The 18692-nt window shown below is 50.2% G+C and overlaps 1 protein-coding gene across 1 annotated transcript in view; it reads left to right on the forward strand.

Annotated features, from left to right (window-relative positions):
• The window catches only part of SLC7A14 (solute carrier family 7 member 14), a 34407-nt gene extending 16271 nt beyond the window's left edge, over positions 1 to 18136 (forward strand). The window contains exons 3-8 of the mRNA XM_072868573.1: positions 4543 to 4779; positions 5549 to 5766; positions 7710 to 7856; positions 10067 to 10275; positions 10791 to 11668; positions 14120 to 18136. Of these exons, the coding sequence (XP_072724674.1) occupies positions 4543 to 4779; positions 5549 to 5766; positions 7710 to 7856; positions 10067 to 10275; positions 10791 to 11668; positions 14120 to 14442 (2012 nt within the window). The 3' untranslated portion in view covers positions 14443 to 18136. The remainder of the gene's footprint in view (positions 1 to 4542; positions 4780 to 5548; positions 5767 to 7709; positions 7857 to 10066; positions 10276 to 10790; positions 11669 to 14119) is intronic.
• The last annotated feature ends 556 nt before the right edge of the window (positions 18137 to 18692 follow it).

Raw genomic sequence — 18692 nt, forward strand, 5'->3', positions numbered from 1 at the left:
GAGCAAGGGTTTGGGAGCCAGATGGGCTATTGGGCTCACGGGGGAAGTGATTTCAGCTCTCGCATCCTGGTCACTCCCGGTGTACCGGGCACTGAGTTTGGACAAGTGTGCACGGACAGATTTTAAGGAGTTTCTCACAGTTTTAAGGCTAGATGGGACCACTAGATCACCTGCTTTCCCTTCATGTATCCCTTCTGTATTAAAGATCACAGAGTCAGATCCCACTGCCTGCAAAGTGAGCCCAGGAAGGTTTTGGCTAAAAAAGCCCCTTCCAGAAAGCATTCGGCTCCCCTGGGCGACAACCGTGGGGAAGCCCTGCCAGGCAGGTCCCACTGGTGGTAAATCCCTAAGTCCCTCCGTGCTGTTTAGCCCAGTTTCAGATAGGGATTTTTCCAATTTCATCTACCCGACAAATTCCAGTTATGCCTTCCCCTAGGTGTAAGGAACATGTGCCCTGTCAGGGTACTTACAGACATAGTATCATTGATTAAACTGATAAATTAAATCAATCTCTTTCATCCTCTCACTGGAAAGCCTTTTATTCAGCTCTCAAACAGAAACATTTACCCAACTCCCCTCCAAAAAGCCTCTAGCACAGGGCACACCACAGGCTCCCTCCATCAGCTGCAACCACCAGCATTCCTCACTCTCACCCCCATCTCTAACCAAAACCCCTTCTTGGCAAAAATCAGCAGTTCCCATCTTACCCAACCCCATTACCCTCTCCACAGCCTTTTCCACCAGCTGTTGCTTGTCCCTTTAGTAGTCCCCTTTCCTGAAGTAATACAACCTTGTTGATCGCATTTTGCAAACTCCTTACTGTGAGCTCAGGCAAGGGTCAGGTCTCCCCCCGTGATGGTTACCAGCGTGGGATAGTCTTCTCTGCCACACAACCCCACAGGCTTCGGTGCCAGGCTGTGCAAAAAAAGAAGAGACTCTCTCTCCCATGGGAACTGCTCTGCCACCCCAGCAACCCTTGATGGGGATTTCAAGCACCAAACCACACAGTTTTGGAGCACATTGCCATGCTCTTACCTGGTACCCATGTGGGAGCAGGCTCAACGACAGCCAGGGTGCACAATGGAGCAGGGGAGAGCTGAGCATGTGCCTCAGGTGCTGCCTGGCTACAGGACAAGATCCAGGATGAGGGGCTCCAGCTGCAGCTGCTTGGGCAGTGCTGGAGAAATAGGAGTCCTTTTTCTAAGGAAGCTTTCTTTATGGAGCTGCCTTTTATATATCTGCACACAGTGATCATGAAACACAATGGACGGGCTCAGTGGCTTGCTGAAAATAGGATTTTGCCCTATACTTGCCTCCATAAACTGGCTGCTCTTGTTTAATGAAGGATGGTCCCTCTGGATTTCTTGCATGGTAGCATGAATTAATTGGTGTTACTTCCAGCACTGCTGAAAGGCCCCTCCCCAAAGGCTTGTTTCACCTAAAACATCACTCCCATCATGCCAGTGCCCTGTGTGATGTCTCATGGTCCCTCTGTGTCCTCGTGGCGGGCAGCAGCGGAAGGGTCAGCATCCACACCATGGCCACCACCACCGCCCCAGCACACCGAAAGCCAGACAGCAGCCAAGAGGGTGCACTGAGCTGTGGCTCTTGCACCGGCCCCTTGTACCACCGGTTGTGCTGCCCAGTGGCTGTTGCAACGCTGGAGTTTGAGGTTGAAGCCAGTGGGGACTTCGTGGTCCCTCCTCCTGCCCCTCTGAGGCACCGCTCACCAGCAAAAGTCCCCACCAGGCAGGTCAGGATGCCCAGTGTGACCCCAAGCCACCGCTAACACAAAAACATCTAACCCATATACATGCGCTGTATGGAAAGCTGCTGGCTGCCTCGCCTCCTACCCCCAAACAAGACAAACCAGAGAATGGAGAGGTCAATTAAATCTGAAAAATGGGGGTTTGTAGATCGGATCTTGGAAGGGACAATGTCATGGACCAAACTGCTCAGCTGTGTTTATGTCCTTCTGAATAATGTCAATAACTGTATAATTACACCAGCGTAATGACTGTCACATTACACAGTGTAGCTGATATTCAAGGAAAAGAAATGGTCTTCTGTAAAAAGACTACTCTTCCAAACAACCCCTGTGTTCGTTTTTTTTCTGCAGAAACTTCCAATCACTCTTGATTGGGGAGAAGAAAAGAAATCTGTCTCCAAATTCAAAGAGTCGTGGCAGGGAGAGCGTGCCCAGCCTCTGCCTGCGTGGATTAGTGAGATAAAATCTGTACCCTAATAAACTATGATATTATCTGCACCCAGATAAAATCTGCACCCTAATAAATTATGATATTATCTTCCTTTTTAAGCAGAGAGGGAAGTGCTGTGAACCCTGTTTCTGATGGAGGACCTGCAGCACTGCAAAGCAAAGTGATTTGATTAATGCCATCCGATACGGCCAGTGGCAATCATGGATGGACAGCAGATCCTGCATCTCATGTCCCCTGGACTGGATATTGCATGCTATGATAAAAAATAGTTTATTTTCTTAATATATGCTGATACCTAATGGAGATATCCACAACGTGTTGCTGTATGCAATGCATAGTGAAAGATTACTCTTCTATTTGGGGATCCTAGTAGAATAATTGAAAACTCAAACATTTTATCCATATTAATATCTTTGCTTTGCTGTTATCATTCTGTACCAATAACAACCCTCTTCAAGCCTTATCTTGTCATTGGCTAAAAGTACAGCGGCCTCCAAGAAAGATTATATTATTTTTAAGGCCATCAAAGAAAGAAACTAGATACTGGTCCCCATCAGAGCACCTGTTTCATAAATCATTCAGGCCTGTAGTTATCCATGAATGTCTTACCTTTGTCAAGTGCATGCATTTTTCATCAGTTTTGAGTAATGACTGTCTGTAGGGCTGGATGATGGGCATGTCTTGCTGCTCCTGCAGTTGGGCCTGCTTTACAGAAATCAAGTTTTCAAGAGTCCCATTGAAACGCACTGCCAGCATCGTGCATGCAAGTTAAACAGTGAATGGAATATAAAAATCCTCCAATACCAAGAAAAGAACCACCACCGAATTCAGCTTAGGGATTCAATAATTCTGTGTTTGTACTGTGTAAAAACTGCACTTACAGTAAGAGCAGCAACCTCATAAGGTTTTTATAAATTATTCATTCCTCTCTCTATACTGAACTGATTGCAATTTTGCAGCAATTATTATCTTCTAAATAGAGAAAAGTAGTTGATAAAGAACTCGATAATTACTACATGTTTACACAATGATAATAACAGCCCTAACCCATTAACTTGTACGAGCTGAACTGGGGTCTTCAGGGCAGGGGCTTAATCAGTGTTAAACATGCAGGATGCAGTGTGGCCTTCCAGCACTTGTTCTGACTAATATTTGGGGAATTTATGACTAAGTCCATCCATTCCTTTTAAATAAAAGGTAATGGTTGTTCTGAGACAGCAATATGTCAGGGTCAGGTTTTTATTAAAAAGTATCCTGACATAGTAAGTACACAAGGAGTTTGGAAGGTATTCAAGTCGATTGAAATCTCCTCCCAAACAGTTCCAGTGAAATACTTCTTTTAGCTTTTCTTTTCTTCTTCTACAAAGTTAGTTTTGCAATTATTCTTCAGAATGAGACTTACATGTAACATTTTAAAGTGTTAAAATAACTTACGTTCTCCATGTAAGATGGCCTCAAACTCCTCTTGCATGGGTACGAATGAGAGCAGGGATGAGCAGGACGGTGCTCGTGCCTGGATCTGCATAGCAATAACCCAAGATAAGCATTTGGAGATTGCACAGTCGGGGCAGGGAGAGGTGAAGCCTTGTGTGAGCCCTCCTGTGGCATCTTGCTGTAGGACGAGGCTGGGCAACACTGGTCCAGGATCCCATGCAATGGCTATAACCATCCCTGACCTCCTTGTGCCCAAACACTGTCCTCTGACAGGTCTCACTGCAACCACCTTTCCCAGGGCTATGATGTTTTCTGCAGCCAAAAGCACTGGGAGCTTTCAGTATATTGATACCACAAATAAAACACTTGAGAGAAGCATTCTTGGCAAAAATCATCTTGTGGTGTCACTGTTGCATGGGGAAGAAGAGGTGTCTATCACCACCAAAGCTGCTGCAGGGAAACAGTGCTCCAAGGACTGCACCACCAGCACTGCCCAATTCTGCTCCCTGTGCCTGGATTTCCCCCCAGCTTCGGCTGTGTGTCTGTGCGGGCTGCAGCTGGCCATGCCGGAGGGTCCCACATCAGGGGCACACATCTGTGAGAAGGCTTTTCTACAACAGGCTGTAAAGATTTGGGTAGTTTGAACTATGTATCCTCAAAAGAATTTCATGACAGCTTGATTTTAATGAGAAAATGGGCTGCTTTTTAAGCCAAGCAACTGGGGAGGGAGGGTCACTATGCCCCCCTGTGATGTCTCTGGGCTCTTTCTGATGCTGACTACAGCCCTGGGCACCTCTTGACACCTCCAGGCAGGTGGGACCAAGGCAGTTTTACTTTTTCCTTTTCCAAGCACATTTTCCTTATGTTGCTTTTTTATTTTTCTAAACAGGCGTTTGCTACGCTGAGTTTGGCGTGCGGGTCCCCAAGACCACGGGCTCTGCCTACACCTACAGCTACGTGACGGTGGGGGAGTTCGTGGCATTCTTCATCGGCTGGAACCTCATCCTGGAGTACCTGATCGGCACGGCCGCGGGCGCCAGTGCCCTCAGCAGCATGTTTGACTCATTGGCCAACCACACCATCAGCCACTGGATGATCAACAGCGTTGGGACGTTGAACGGACTAGGTGCGTCACACCGTGCATAGCTACCGGCATTAATTAGGGCCTGAAAAGTAATTGGAAGCTCGTCAGAAGTCAGACATGGAGATTAGGCTTCATTCATTATTTACCATCCGCCTGCCTCTGGTACTTTGCCTTTGCAGTCTGGTTCACAGACAAGATTTAGGGGGATGGGACACACGATACTTTGAGCCCCTTGGGGATGAGCTGGCGTTTAGCAGAATAAGCACCCAGAAAAATTAGTTGAATGTCAGAGGCTAATGACAGCGCAGGAGCACTTCACCCAGTGCAAGTCCCGTCCAGGCACACGCAGAGCCTTGTTAGAGAGTACAAGCTGGTGTCTGCAGTACTGCCGTGTAGAAACTCAGGGCTGTGATGGTCCTGTATGACCAGCAGTTCCAGCAACAGTCCATGGTTCCTACCAGTAAGTAAAAAAACCCTAGCTGTCCTGTACCTGTGTCATGAAAAATTAATGCTTGATTGATTTTTAATTAGTACTTGGCAGATACATGTTATGCAAACTAGGACCTGATCATTTATTTGCTGCCCTCACAAAACTCCTAATGCTGTCTTGAGGCATCAGGATTTATCTCCTTAATGAAGCAGCTTTAGCTAGCGGAGGCAGGGGCATCTGGAGACCACCTTTGCAATGAGATCAAGGACTTCTGCAAAGCCTCAGGGTCTGAAAAGGATTTTTAAAAGCCCCCACAGAGTTTCTGGAGATGCTGTCCACAGCTATGGATGGAGAGTTACACACCTCTTTTTTCTCACCCAGGGAAAGGAGAGGAGTCATACCCCGACCTTCTTGCTCTGGTCATTGCTGTCATTGTCACCATCATCGTGGCCATGGGGGTGAAGAACTCGGTGGGGCTGAACAATGTGCTCAACGTCATTAACCTGGCAGTCTGGATCTTCATCATGATTGCTGGTCTCTTCTATGTCAAAGGTCACAACTGGTCTGAAGGGCAATTCCTGCCGTTTGGATGGCCGGGGGTAAGTCCTGGGCGCACGGAGGGACACGCAGCACCTCAGCGGTGCCACCCACCTGCCACGCGCTCCGCTTTGCTCGTGGTATACGAGCCCTACTTCCACTGCACTCTCCAAATCTGAACCCTGCCAAACCCACCTGCGCTTTGGCCAGGGACCCCCAGCTTCCACCACTGCAGGCTTGGATCCAGACCTCCTCGCTCCACCAAACCCAAAGGGTACAGCAATGCTTTGCCCATATCTCCTGCCAGCTCTTAGAATAGACTCAGAACTTTTCCCAAATGTCCTCCTGGAGAGCGAAACTCCACATGAAAGTATACACCAGGAAATGCCGCTAATGGCCAGGCAATGGAGCAAAATGCAGTGGTCCTCCGAGACAGGGTGCTCAGGAGGACCTGGCCCAGCCTCTGCAGAGGGGGAGATACTTGTGTTGGCTGGTTTTCAACAACAATGTTCTCAAGCATTTGTTTTGAGCACTTCATAATGCCACCTGCCAGTACTTATTTTATGGATGTTCCCTCAAAGCTTACTGAGAATTTGGACGTATTTAGCTTTTTTAGCTTGCTTGCACTGGTTTTTATCCAAGGATGAACAGAGACTGAAAATATCTCAGCTGGCCTAAACCCAAGATAATTTCTCAGATTTACACTGCTCAACTCCATCGGGGTTTTGTGCAGAAAAATAAGCAAGAAAGTAAAGTAAACCAAGAGTCTTGATTACTGAAAGGGTTCCAGGCTGCCATACAGTCCCTGCACCTCCCTTCAGTAAATCAATACCTCTCTGCCAGAGAACAACAGTGAGGAGAAGAGCACTGAGGCCCATTTGAGAGCAGAGGTCATATTTACCTTTGGATTGTGCTTGGCTTTTTATGCCACACAATAGGAATGAAAAAGAGAAAATAGAAAATAGCTGTTTTGTTCCAATACAACTCACCAAATATCTCCTGGCAAAAACCACACAGTTTTGAAAGATACATATCCAAAACACATCAAAACCGATAGGGTCTTCCCGTCATTTTCAGCTGGTTGTTTGTCTCCCAAATTGTTTGTAAAAGTAAATCCACCACAGCAGAAGCATGAGATCCTCAGGACCATAGGATATACTTTAAAAAGGTAATTATAGGTAGTCCCCTGAAAGAGGTGAGTTTTACTGTGTGCTCCGTCACCAGACAGCAGAGATGACAGAGATGTGATGGACACGTGGTACCCAGCTAGCTAGCTAGATGTATGCGAGGGTTTTACAACTGGAAATTAGCTCGCTCACAGCCACACAGTCTTTCTCCTGCTTCAGCGTTTCTTTCCTATAAACATCCTTGCTAATCTTGTATATTTTAAAAAATCACATTAAAAAAATAACTAAACAGTACAAATAATTCCTCATCCAAATGCTCCAACGTGTGCTCCTAACCTGTCTGCAGCTTCCAAGCAAAACAGAGGTTGTTTGCAAAGCAGCGCACATCTGACTGTTGCTGCTCTCTTCTGCTTCCTCTGCTAGCGGATCTTGCTGCCACATGAGATATCTTGCTAAGATGGAATGTGTAAACATGCTCCAAATCCCTGCTAATATAAACGGATTTGGGGTGGACGATTGTGAAAGCAAACCTGAAATTGGTTAATTGTCTCCTCTGTCGCTGCCAAGATCTCCCAGCAGATTCGGGCACTGTGCAGGCACGGGTTTGTGGTGGACCACGCGTGAGCTGCAGATGCCTCCAGTGACTCGGGCCGCACGCTGAAATCTTTTCCCTCGACCAGATCACTGAGTTATGGGTGCTCCCGTGGTCAGTCCCCAGATGGGGATGCCCGGCTCTGTGTGTGCACCCCCTGATCTGCCCCCACTCACCCTTTAGCTCAGACAAGGCAGAACTGGTTCCTTCATTTTTGCTCCGTTCCCTCTCCCTGGTTGGGTGCCAGCCTCCCTCCTGGCACTCAGGTGCTCGACCCTCCACACAGGTGCTCAAAGGGGCTGCGACGTGTTTCTATGCCTTCATCGGCTTCGACATCATTGCTACCACGGGAGAAGAAGCGAAGAGTCCCAACACATCTATCCCCTACGCCATCACGGCCTCGCTTGTCACGTGCTTGACAGCATATGTGTCTGTAAGTACAAGCTATAAATACGTAAATGTACATAAATATGTATGTATGCATATATATATATATATATATATATATATAAAAATACATATATATATATATAGCATGTCCCTTCTGGGCATCTGCGCAGCTCCCCTCCCCATGAGCCAGGGTGCCAGTCTGACCCTGGGACAAGGGCCCTTTCTTTGGTGGGAACTGAGACATCAGCTGTGCTTCCGTGTGACTGCAGTGTCCTGCTGAGGCTTCCCTCAGCCTGGCCCGGTTTGTCCCCAGGCTCCTGTCATCCTGCCGAGATCCCTCTGCTGGCTGCAGGGATATGGTGGCAGCCGTTTTTTTCCTCACACCTCATCCCCATCCACAGCTATTTTTGCATCCAGAAGTGCAGCAAAGCAGAAGCAGTGCTGCAAAGCAGTGCAGCAGCATTGCAGCAACCTTTCTCCGTGTTTTTGGGTAAAGCAGCACTGCCTCTGCTGGAGATATGGGAGAGGGTCCAAGTGAGGGGGAGGATGGGCAGGGATGGCCATGCAAGAGGTATCCAGCTGCTCTGCACCCCAATAAATGCATGTCTATACTCAGGGATTTTCCTGTAAAAGAGCAAAATTGAGTCACGAAAAAATATTTTTCTGATCGTTTCAAAGAAACTCACCTACTGTCTCTCTGTCTTCTGTAAAGCCTTTGACACGGTCCCCCGCAACATCCTTCTCTCTAAATTGGAGAGATACAGATTTGATGGGTGGACTGTTCAGTGGATAAGGAATTGGTTGGATTGTTGCATCCAGAGGGTAGTGGTCAACGGCTCAATGTCCAGATGGAGATCAGTGACAAGTGGTGTCCCTCAGGGGTCCGTACTGGGACCAGTGCTGTTCAGTATTTTCATCAATGACATTGACAGCAAGATCGAGTGCACCCTCAGCAAGTTTGCAGGTGACACCAAGCTGAGTGGTGCAGTTGACACGCCAGAAGGACGGGATGTCATCCAGAGGGACCTGGACAAGCTGGAGAAGTGGGCCTGTGAGAACCTCATGAGGTTCAACAAGGCCAAGTGCAGGGTCCTACACCTGGGTCGGGGCAATCCTCGGTTTCAATACAGGCTGGGGGATGATGTGATCGAGAGCAGCCCTGCGGAAAAGGACTTGGGGGTACTGATGGATGAAAAGCTGGACATGAGCCGGCACTGTGCGCTCGCAGCCCAGAAGGGCAACCATACCCTGGGCTGCATCAAAAGCAGCGTGGCCAGCAGGTCGAGGGAGGGGATTCTGCCCCTCTACTCTGCTCTGGTGAGACCTTACCTGCAGTACTGCGTCCAGCTCTGGGGTCCTCAGCACAAGAAGGACAAGGACCTGTTGGAGCAGGTCCAGAGGAGGGCACGAAAATGACCCGAGGGCTGGAGCACCTCTCCTACGAGGACAGGCTGAGAGAGTTGGGGTTGTTCAGCCTGGAGAAGAGAAGGCTGCAGGGAGACCTTACAGCAGCCTGCCAGTCCTTAAAGGGGGCCCACAGGAAGATGGGGACAGACTTTTTAGCAAGGCCTGTTGTGACAGGACAAGGAGCAATGGTTTTAAACTAAGGGAGGGCAGATTTAGACTGGATTTAAGAAAGAAATTTTTTACAATGAGGGTGGTGAGGCACTGGCACAGGTTGCCCAGAGAGGTGGTAGATGCCCCATCCCTGGAAACATTCCAGGTCAGGTTGGACGGGGCTCTGAGCAACCTGATCTGGTGGAAGATGTCCCTGCTCTTGCAGGGGGGTTGGACTAGATGACCTGTAAAGGTCCCTTCCAATCCAAAGCATTCTATGATTCTGTGATTCTCTCCTGCAGTGTGGTGGGCTTCCCTCAAAATCAATTTCTCTTTGGCTCAAATAGGATCAGAGTGTTGCCCCAGGCAATGCCATCTTGGGTTTTGGGTCTGTCCCGTGGGAAGTGCATGACTCAGGCAGTGCTGTCCCCACACAGGAACGTGGCCAATGCGAGTGTTACTAACCCCACCGAGTCCCGCCAGCCTCCTGTGCCACCACTGCAGCAAGGTTCAAGGAGTCACCTTGTTGCCTTCGGAGGCCTTACCTCTAGAATTGTACATGCCCTCCACAGGGGACATAGGGATATAATCCCAATCAGACTTGAAATTTTTTGGCTTTCCACCCTTGAGAAGCAGCCCCTGTGCCCTGCGAGTCCCCAGCTGACACCCGTGTCCTGTTCCTCTCGCCTTCCCCAGGTGAGCATCATCCTCACACTGATGGTGCCCTACGATGCCATCGACACCGAGTCCCCGCTGATGGAAATGTTTGTGGCCCATGGCTTCTATGCAGCCAAGTTCATCGTTGCCATCGGGTCCGTGGCCGGCCTGACTGTCAGCTTGCTGGGCTCCCTCTTCCCAATGCCGAGAGTCATTTACGCCATGGCTGGTGATGGGTTGCTCTTCAGGTCAGTCATGCCCATGCTGGCATTTATTTTTATCCCCTTGGGACCCAGAGGGGAAGTGTGCTGAGAGGGACAGGAACTGTCCTGTGCAGCGGGCACGCACAGACTTGGTGCTTGCAGAACGGGACACACGCCAAAGCAAAATCCTGGGGAAAAAAATCAGAAGAGATCTACGCAAAAGTTTCTCATTTGGTGCTGGTACCTAGAGATTCAGCTTATGGGAGGATGAGCATTTAATTCAAGAGTTACTTGCAAAGGACAGCAGCTTATATGCATAAAATTTTGACACTTATTTGCAAGTGTCCCAGTGCCCATTCCAGATTGCACAGAGCTGGTTAGACCTAGATCTAACTCCAGATCCAGCCTCAGCAGTATTTCCAGTCTCTGGCTGTCTGGAGTCTAAGGTCCAAAAAGCAATAAGAGCTGAAGCCTGGTCCCTCCAACCGGGTAAGGGTTGTTGCAACAGGGAACTGCTGCAATCTGCAATTTTAACTTTCTGTGACTGTTTTGCACTCCAGATTTTTGTCCCACATCAGTTCTTACACGGAAACTCCCATAGTGGCTTGTATCGTCTCCGGATTCCTCGCAGCATTGCTCTCCTTGCTGGTCAGCCTGCGGGACCTGATAGAAATGATGTCCATCGGCACGCTGCTCGCCTACACACTGGTCTCCGTCTGCGTCCTGCTCCTCCGATACCAGCCCGAGAGTGACATCGATGGCTTTGTCAAATTCCTCTCTGAGGAGCACACCAAGAAGAAGGAGGGCATCCTGGCCGACTGCGAGAAGGAAGCTTGCTCCCCGGGGAGCGAAGGAGAAGAGTTCGCCGGCCCACCGACCAACACATGCGGGGCAAAAAATCTGCCATCACTGGGGGATAACGAGATGCTAATTGGGAAATCCGATAAATCCACCTACAACGTGAATCACCCCAATTACGGCACAGTCGACATGACTTCAGGGATAGAGGCAGATGAGTCTGAGAACATCTACCTCATCAAGCTGAAGAAGTTGATCGGCCCTCGCTACTACACAATGCGGATCCACCTCGGACTGCCGGGGAAAATGGATCGCCCCACGGTGGCCACCGGCCACACGGTCACCACCTGCGTGCTCCTGCTCTTTGTCCTGATGTTCATCTTCTGTTCCTTCATCATTTTCGGGGCAGACTACATCTATGAGCAGACCTGGTGGGCTGTCCTCCTCGTCATGCTGATGATCCTGCTCATTGTCGTGCTGGTGTTTGTGATCCTGCAGCAGCCGGAAAACCCCAAGAAGCTGCCCTACATGGCACCTTGTCTGCCCTTCGTCCCTGCCTTTGCTATGCTGGTGAATATCTATCTCATGCTAAAACTCTCCACAGTCACATGGATCCGATTTGCCGTCTGGTGTTTTGTGGGTGAGTCCCAGATTCATTTATTTTAATTTTTTAACTGACACTCTTTTGAAAGGATGTTAATAATAACTTCCCTAATTAGAGTGCTTAGGCTGATGCTTCTTCAGCTGGGACATACCCAGTCCTTTACATTTGCCCCTTGTCATCCTGAAGTTCTTAGAAACCACGGTTAATCAAGCCCCCGAACCACAGCTAGATGAAAAATTACACCTCCAGAAAATGTCAGTTTGATGGAAGTAAACTGCTCCATGCAAAGGTGACTATTTTGATGAGTCTTTTGATGCAAAGTAGGTGGGTTCTGGAAATTGCCTCGCAGGCAGGTTTCCTACAGAAATCTGCCTGCTTTCTTGCTATTTCACCCACTTGAGCTCTTCAGCCGCCCACACCAAAATCTCAGCACTGCGTTTCCAAATCCCAGAGCTGCCCAACCCCAACAGCCCTGGGAGAGACAGAGCCAAGGGATCTGTGGACTTTTCTTGGTCTAAGTCCTTAACTTTGTGGCAGGGTGATCTCGGGACTCACAGGCTCTGTTGTGGACCTTTTTTTGACAAATTTAGGCTTCCTGGCACATAGTCAGGAGCCTGACACATCCATAGTTTCCTTTGCTTGATATTGCGACCTACTTACTCCACAAACCCAAGAGAAAAAGAGCAGCTCTCATAGCTCCTCCTGAAGGCTCCCAAGTCTGGACTATAGAGAACTGAAGCAACAAGACAGTCAAAGCCAAGGACTTTTTACAGAGAAATAATAACCCTATGGGTAAACATATATATTGCAGCAGCCCACAGGAGCCCCAGTTGCAGACAAGAGACCCCGAGCATGGTGCCAGCACCAAAAGGACCGTCCCTGGCCAAGTTTCCTACCAGCAGCCCTCCCCTTTGGGAGCAGGGTTCAGGGTCCTGGGTTGAGAGGGAGAAAGGGGTGGGAAAAGAGAATGAGGAGTGATGCAAAGGTCACAGTCAGCTGCCACCTCCCGTAAAGGCGGGAATCACCTCTCCTGGAGGAGGGGTGGGAAGGCACAGGCCACCACACTGGGCTCACCAGCCTTCGTGCTTTTCTCAGGTGCCTCCTGATGTTTGTAGATGTTTGACCTCAGTTGGCAGAACCAGGAGATGACATGAACAGACCTTAGATCTCCCTTTGGCATCTCAGAGAGTTTAGAGTAGTCTTATGGTTTCCATCCTTCAGGAGGAGGCTGCTATCACCGTTTTTTCCCCCATTTTTCCATTCCCACTTTTGCTTCATGGTGAGGGCAGCAGATATCCTGAGTCAGTCCTGCAAGACTGCGGACCCCTCTCTGAGAGTCCCCTAACCCCAAGCCAAGCCATTGGGCAGTAACTGCCACGTGCACCCTTTGGGCTGGAAAAGACATGCTCAGTGCTTTTTTGGCTCTCAAAGGCAATAGGTGAAGCTGCAGACCCAGGGAAAGCCCTTCTACCTGGAAGCAAAGTGACTCCAAAGCATCAATTTTATCCATTGTGATTAAATACTTTCCCCGTGGGTACATCTAATACCTCTTCAGCTGCTAGCAATGGCAAAGAGTCAATTAAGCCGCTCCGTTAAGGTGTGAGGGACTCCACCAGCCCCAGCCACGGCTGCTCACCTCTTGGGGGAGGCACATCCTATTTGTTTTTGTCTCAGGCTGCCACACAGACTCTGGATCTAACCTCACAAGCAGTCCCCCGTGGCCAGTCCACGGCACGTGGAGGAGTCGGTTTCTCTATGCACACATCTGGGGTAGGTTAATCCCAGGATCCACTGGAAATTAGATCTCCAGATACATTTGCTTCTGGGGAAAGCATTGGTGCAGGAAGGTGAGATCAGGTATGGCTAGAGGGAGAAGGTGAAATGAAACTCCTGAAGGGAGGAAGACAGGATTTCAGAGCTGTTTAATACCGAATACACTCATCCTAACAACCCCAGGGCACGCGTGGCTGTGAGCACCAAGCAGGAGAGAGACTGAGAGCATAAGAAAACTCCGGAGAGAAAAGGATATCCAGGAGGGTAACAGGGTGGAGATGCAGGTTGTCGGCACTTGGGAGCCTCCACACGTCTGCTGGGAGCTGCTGTCCCACCGAAGCTGCAGATGGCACAATCACATGGCCAGCAGCGATCCCAGCTGATGTTTAAAACGTACAGCCCTCGGGTCACAGCTGGCAGCTCGAAAACACAGACTCAGTGGGTTTGAAGAGCAGACATCAACTACAAAATACACTGGCTTAAAAATATAGGTATGTTTAGATACACTTAACCCTCACCAGCTGGTGCCAGCCCGGCGCTGGGTGGGAGGATGCTGGCAGTGAGCCGGGCTGGATCTCCCACCCACCCCTGATGTGGGTTTTGGGGGGCAGGTGCTGTTTTGGTGCATGGCGTGTTTATAGCAATATTTTATCTGGGCTCATGGGGCTGGTGTGGGCAGCCGGGGTCCAACCCTCTCCCTCTTGCCTGCCGCAGGTCTGCTCATCTACTTTGGCTATGGGATGTGGAACAGCACGCTGGAGATCAGCGCCCGGGAGGAGGCCCTCCACCAGAGCACCTACCAGCGCTACGATGTGGACGTCGACCCCTTCTCCGTGGATGATGGCTTCTCCTACGCCACCGAGGCTGAGGGCTACCCAGGCTGGGGTCCCTCCGAGGACAAGGGCTTCTCGTACCAGCAAATGGCAGGAGCAAAGGAAAGCCATCGGACAAGTGGCAGGTCGAAAAGCAAAGGCAGGCACAAACCGCCGTTGGAGGCTCTCATCGCCAACGATGAGTTGGACTACTCACCTGAGTAGCGGGGCGGGCAGCGGGGTGCCGCGCCGCCCAGCCGATGAGGAAGGGTCCCCGCGACTCCCCCATCCTGTCCCATCCTCCCTGGGTCCTCCACCACCACCCCGCTCACCTCCGGTCCTCGGGACACGCTCTGCGATTGCCGTTGACCACGAACCAAACACACCCGTGGCCTGTCCCGGCTCCACCGGTCGGGTCCCGCTCTGGTGAATGCCGGCTGATCCCCCGGCACCGGTTGATCTCCTGGCACCAGCTGCGCTGGCGGAGGTGGTGGAGTGGGAGATGTGCCAAACTGGGAGGGCGTTGAGAGGTGGAAGGAGCCGCATGAGGGGACGAGGCGAGTTGTCCCCGGGGAATGTCCACCCAACGGCCGCAGCAGTGAGATGCCACTCTTACATTTTTGGCACTTTCTTAGCACGTGTGTCTTTTTCTTTGAACCACCTTAGAATAGCTGAGCCAGAGGGACAGATGGGTAGGTAGGTACAAAATGGAGATGGACAAACCTCTTTCACGGGAGTAGCTCAGAGGTGGATCCAGGGGTGTTAGTCCCATCACACAGCGTTTTCATGCCCATTCTGGCACAAAGGCACTCAGTGCACTCAGCAGTGCTACCCCCGTGTCCATCCCCACACCCTGAATCCAAGCGTCCCAAATACTGGGATTCAAAATTAGTCCATGTCTCAATCAAACCTTGAAATCCCAGCACGGCCGAACATCCCAAATCTGCGGTAGTGAGCCTGATCCCCCTTCTGGTCACAACGAGGGCTGTGACTCGCTCTTGGCTCAACCCACCTCGTGCGAATGGTCAACGAGGACCACACGCCATTTCTCTGAGCATCACCGGTCTGAGGCTGAGCGCTGTTTCCACCATGTTTTTTCTTTTACAAAAATGACTGCGCCGTAATTCCCTCACTGTGGTGGGCACATTTCAGCACTTGCTCTGGCCTCAGTGCTTCAGGGACGCATCCGTGCCCTCACAAAATATCAACGTCCATGTGTCAGCCACATCGTGGCGGGGCTGGGCCACACGTGGCAAGCGGAGAGGACTCGGCTGCTGAAATCTTCCTCCCTGCTGCCATCTCCACCTTGTACCATCTTCTCTGTTTCTGACCCTGGCTTGGTGGATGCTGTATGAAAAAACACTGAAATGCTGCTCGTTCTATAAGTGTCCGTATTTCAATGTGAAACCAAACAGAGCTGGTGGCTTGCAGGGCAGAGGCGGTCAGCAGGTGGACATTTCTCATAGTTAATCCCTCCAGTATGGCCAGAGCATGGCCATGACTCCCAGCAGGGCCACCAGGTTCCCTGCCGCCAGCGTCCCTGCAGCACCATCGGCGGTGATGGGGTTTGGTCGCAGCCACCGTCTCCCCCAGCACGGAGAGCAGCTGCGTTGCTGAGTCAGCAGTTAGCAGCAGGTCCAGTTCTGGAGCCCATCACCAACACGCTTAAACACTTAAACACTCTGTTTAAAACACTGCAACAGAGGAACGTCTTTTTGAATAAATAATAACCAAGGAAGCACCCCATCAGACAGTGACACCCATCCTCCTCCTGGCTGCCGAAGGCTGCGGCTGGATCTATCCCTGGGGCTCCCTTCGAGCAGCCCAGACCAACCCCCAGTACCAGGGGCTGCTGCTGGCATTCCAGGGGACAATTTAACATCGATGAGGGCATGAGGCAGGATTTCCGATGTGTGATGCTGAGAACCGTTGACACTTTGGTTCATTGGATGTAGCTCGGCCCCTCAAAACACAGCAGAGAGCCCACCTGGCACCCTTTGTGGGCAAGCGGGCTGCCGGGTGCAGAGGGTGCTTGGACCTGCACCCATCCCCATCGCTCCCGGGGCTCAAGGGCTTGAGGGATAGGGTCTGTCCATGGCTGCAAAAGTTTCCCACCTGCAGCTCCTGTCCCAAATGGTCATAAACTACAGTCCTTTTCCCAGTGGAGAAGAGCATCCAATTCTGCAGATTTTAACCCAGAGCACTCCAGGCAAGCCAAGGGAAGTTTGGCCTCTGCGAGGGCTTCAGGATGGGAGTGAGGATTTGGCAAAAGGACCCGTAAGCTTCGCTCTGGCATCCCCTCCCACTGCCCGCCCCTACCACGCGTCTACAAGCAAAAATCCCAAGCGCATCCCACCGAAAAGCTGTTTGCAATGTGCGCACTGCTCCCAGGCCAGCTCGGGAAACCTTTCCGGCGGTGCCGAGCGCCTCTCGCAAAGGTCACCTCTCACCCGCGCTTGGCTGCTCTCGTCCTCGATGCCTTAGAAGTACCCAAGAGAGATGGCACCTCGCAGGTCTGGCTTTACATTTTCAGGGAGAAAGAGTGATGCTATTTTCCTACCAGCTCTTGTACTATACCATATCCAAGGTAGTCGTCTTCGTCCTGCTTCTGCACGGTACTTAGGCATCTGCTGAACCGCAAACTCATGCCCAAGTACCCTGTCGATTCGAAGCCTGTTATTCCTTTTGCAGCCTTAATCTCTTGCTACAGAGCAGTTACCAGTACCAGTGTCTGTCGTCATGTCCGCTCTAGTTATGCCGTATAATTTGACGTGGGCTTGATCCCTTGCTCTTTGGCGTCTGTAGGAACCTCTCTATTGGACCCATGCATTGAGTGAGGCCTTTTGGCTGCTCTTGTTCCTGTTCACCCACCCTCCTTCCCCTTCCCAGGAAGCACCGGCGCAGGACAGCTGTGCCACGTCCCCAGGACCGCCGGGAAAGAGCATTTGATGCCATGGCACTGTCTGGTGCGGAGAGGCTGCCGTCAGCCCTCACCATGGCAGGGGGTGGGAGCCATACCCTCCTCCCGAGCCCACTGCATCCCACCTAACGTTGGAGAGTAAGGAGAAGGCAGCCGCGCCGCAGGCTGGGGCTTGCCTGGGTCCCCCCCCCCTGCTCCGAGTGGCAGTGCCTGGGGGACACACTGGTTCAGCCTCCGTTTGGGAGCTCAGACACTTTCCCTTGTGGTGGGCGTTGGGGTCTTCAGTGGGCACAAGCAAAAGCTGCAAAGGCCAAAATGTTCAGGCGTGTCCATCACCTCTGGGCACCTCTGGGTGCACTGCTGGCCCCGCGGGCGGTTTCAGATGCTGGGAGGAGGTACAAGTGCTTGTTTTGCTGTAACTCCAAAATCCAGCCTTTCCCCCTGGATGCTCTCAGGGAGGTTCTCACACCCCTGACCCACCAGGAGGACACCGGCAGAGCGGTCCCACCCCGCTCCCACCACCGGTGAGAGGGACACAGCCCCCCCACGCCTGACCGCCCTCCGCAGGGCATGCACCCGGGGGCCCAACGCATGATACAGGTGGAGCATAAATACCTCAAACCTTCCAGACCGACTCTATAAGATCTCAGTCCCTCCACAAATTCACTCCGCACGGTTACGACCGCTCGGTTACGAGGCCCAGCACGCCGGCATCCTCCACACAGCAGAGAAATCACGCCCTGAACGACATGGGATGTTGTAAATCCAGCTTGTAAATGATCTTCACTTTGTTTTGTTTGGTCTTTCTGATGTATATCTTGCTTTTTTTGCAGATGGTACTTTCTGGTGTAACAATTCTCCGCAGTTCTGGTATGAAGTTGGTGTATTTGTTATAAAAAGTTTGTTCTATTAATTTTTTTTGTGTGGTTTCCAAAAGCCCATTGGTGCATTGTACAATGGGATCTTGTAGTGTGTCATGAGAAAGAAAAAAAATATGCAGATATGTTATGGAGTGATTTTTATTTTGAAATGATTGTGTTGTTGACAACTATACATATAATATATATATTATCAAGATACTAAGAAAAAAAATCTAAATTTACCAAAATCTGTATATTTTAATAAATGCATAAAGCTTTATTGTGTGCCTTTACATTTAAAATCAAACAGGAACTAATGGATTTTTAAAGAAAGCCAGAGACAAATGTGTCTTAGTATCAGTTTCCATAGTAATGTAAATCTTTCAAATGAAAGACTAAACCAAAAAATGAAAAAAAAAAATTCCCATATAAATTTTGTTAAGCCGATCAGTACCTGAAGGTCTGATATTTTTTCAATGCTAAATTGAAGCTAGAGATGAACAAATCTTGCCTTAAGTGCTTCAAAATTTCCTTTGTAGAAGATCCGTTTCAATGGGCTGACTTTGGTATTTACTTGCACTGTTGTGAAAAAAAAAATGGTTATCAGTTTACACAATAAAAAAAAAAAAGAAAAGAAAAAAACCTAAAGCCAATGACCGCAGGTTGACTATTGCAGTGCGAAGCTCCGGGGAGCG

Source organism: Ciconia boyciana, chromosome 7 (genome assembly GCF_034638445.1).
Source record: "Ciconia boyciana chromosome 7, ASM3463844v1, whole genome shotgun sequence".
In the NCBI taxonomy this organism is placed as follows: domain Eukaryota; kingdom Metazoa; phylum Chordata; class Aves; order Ciconiiformes; family Ciconiidae; genus Ciconia; species Ciconia boyciana.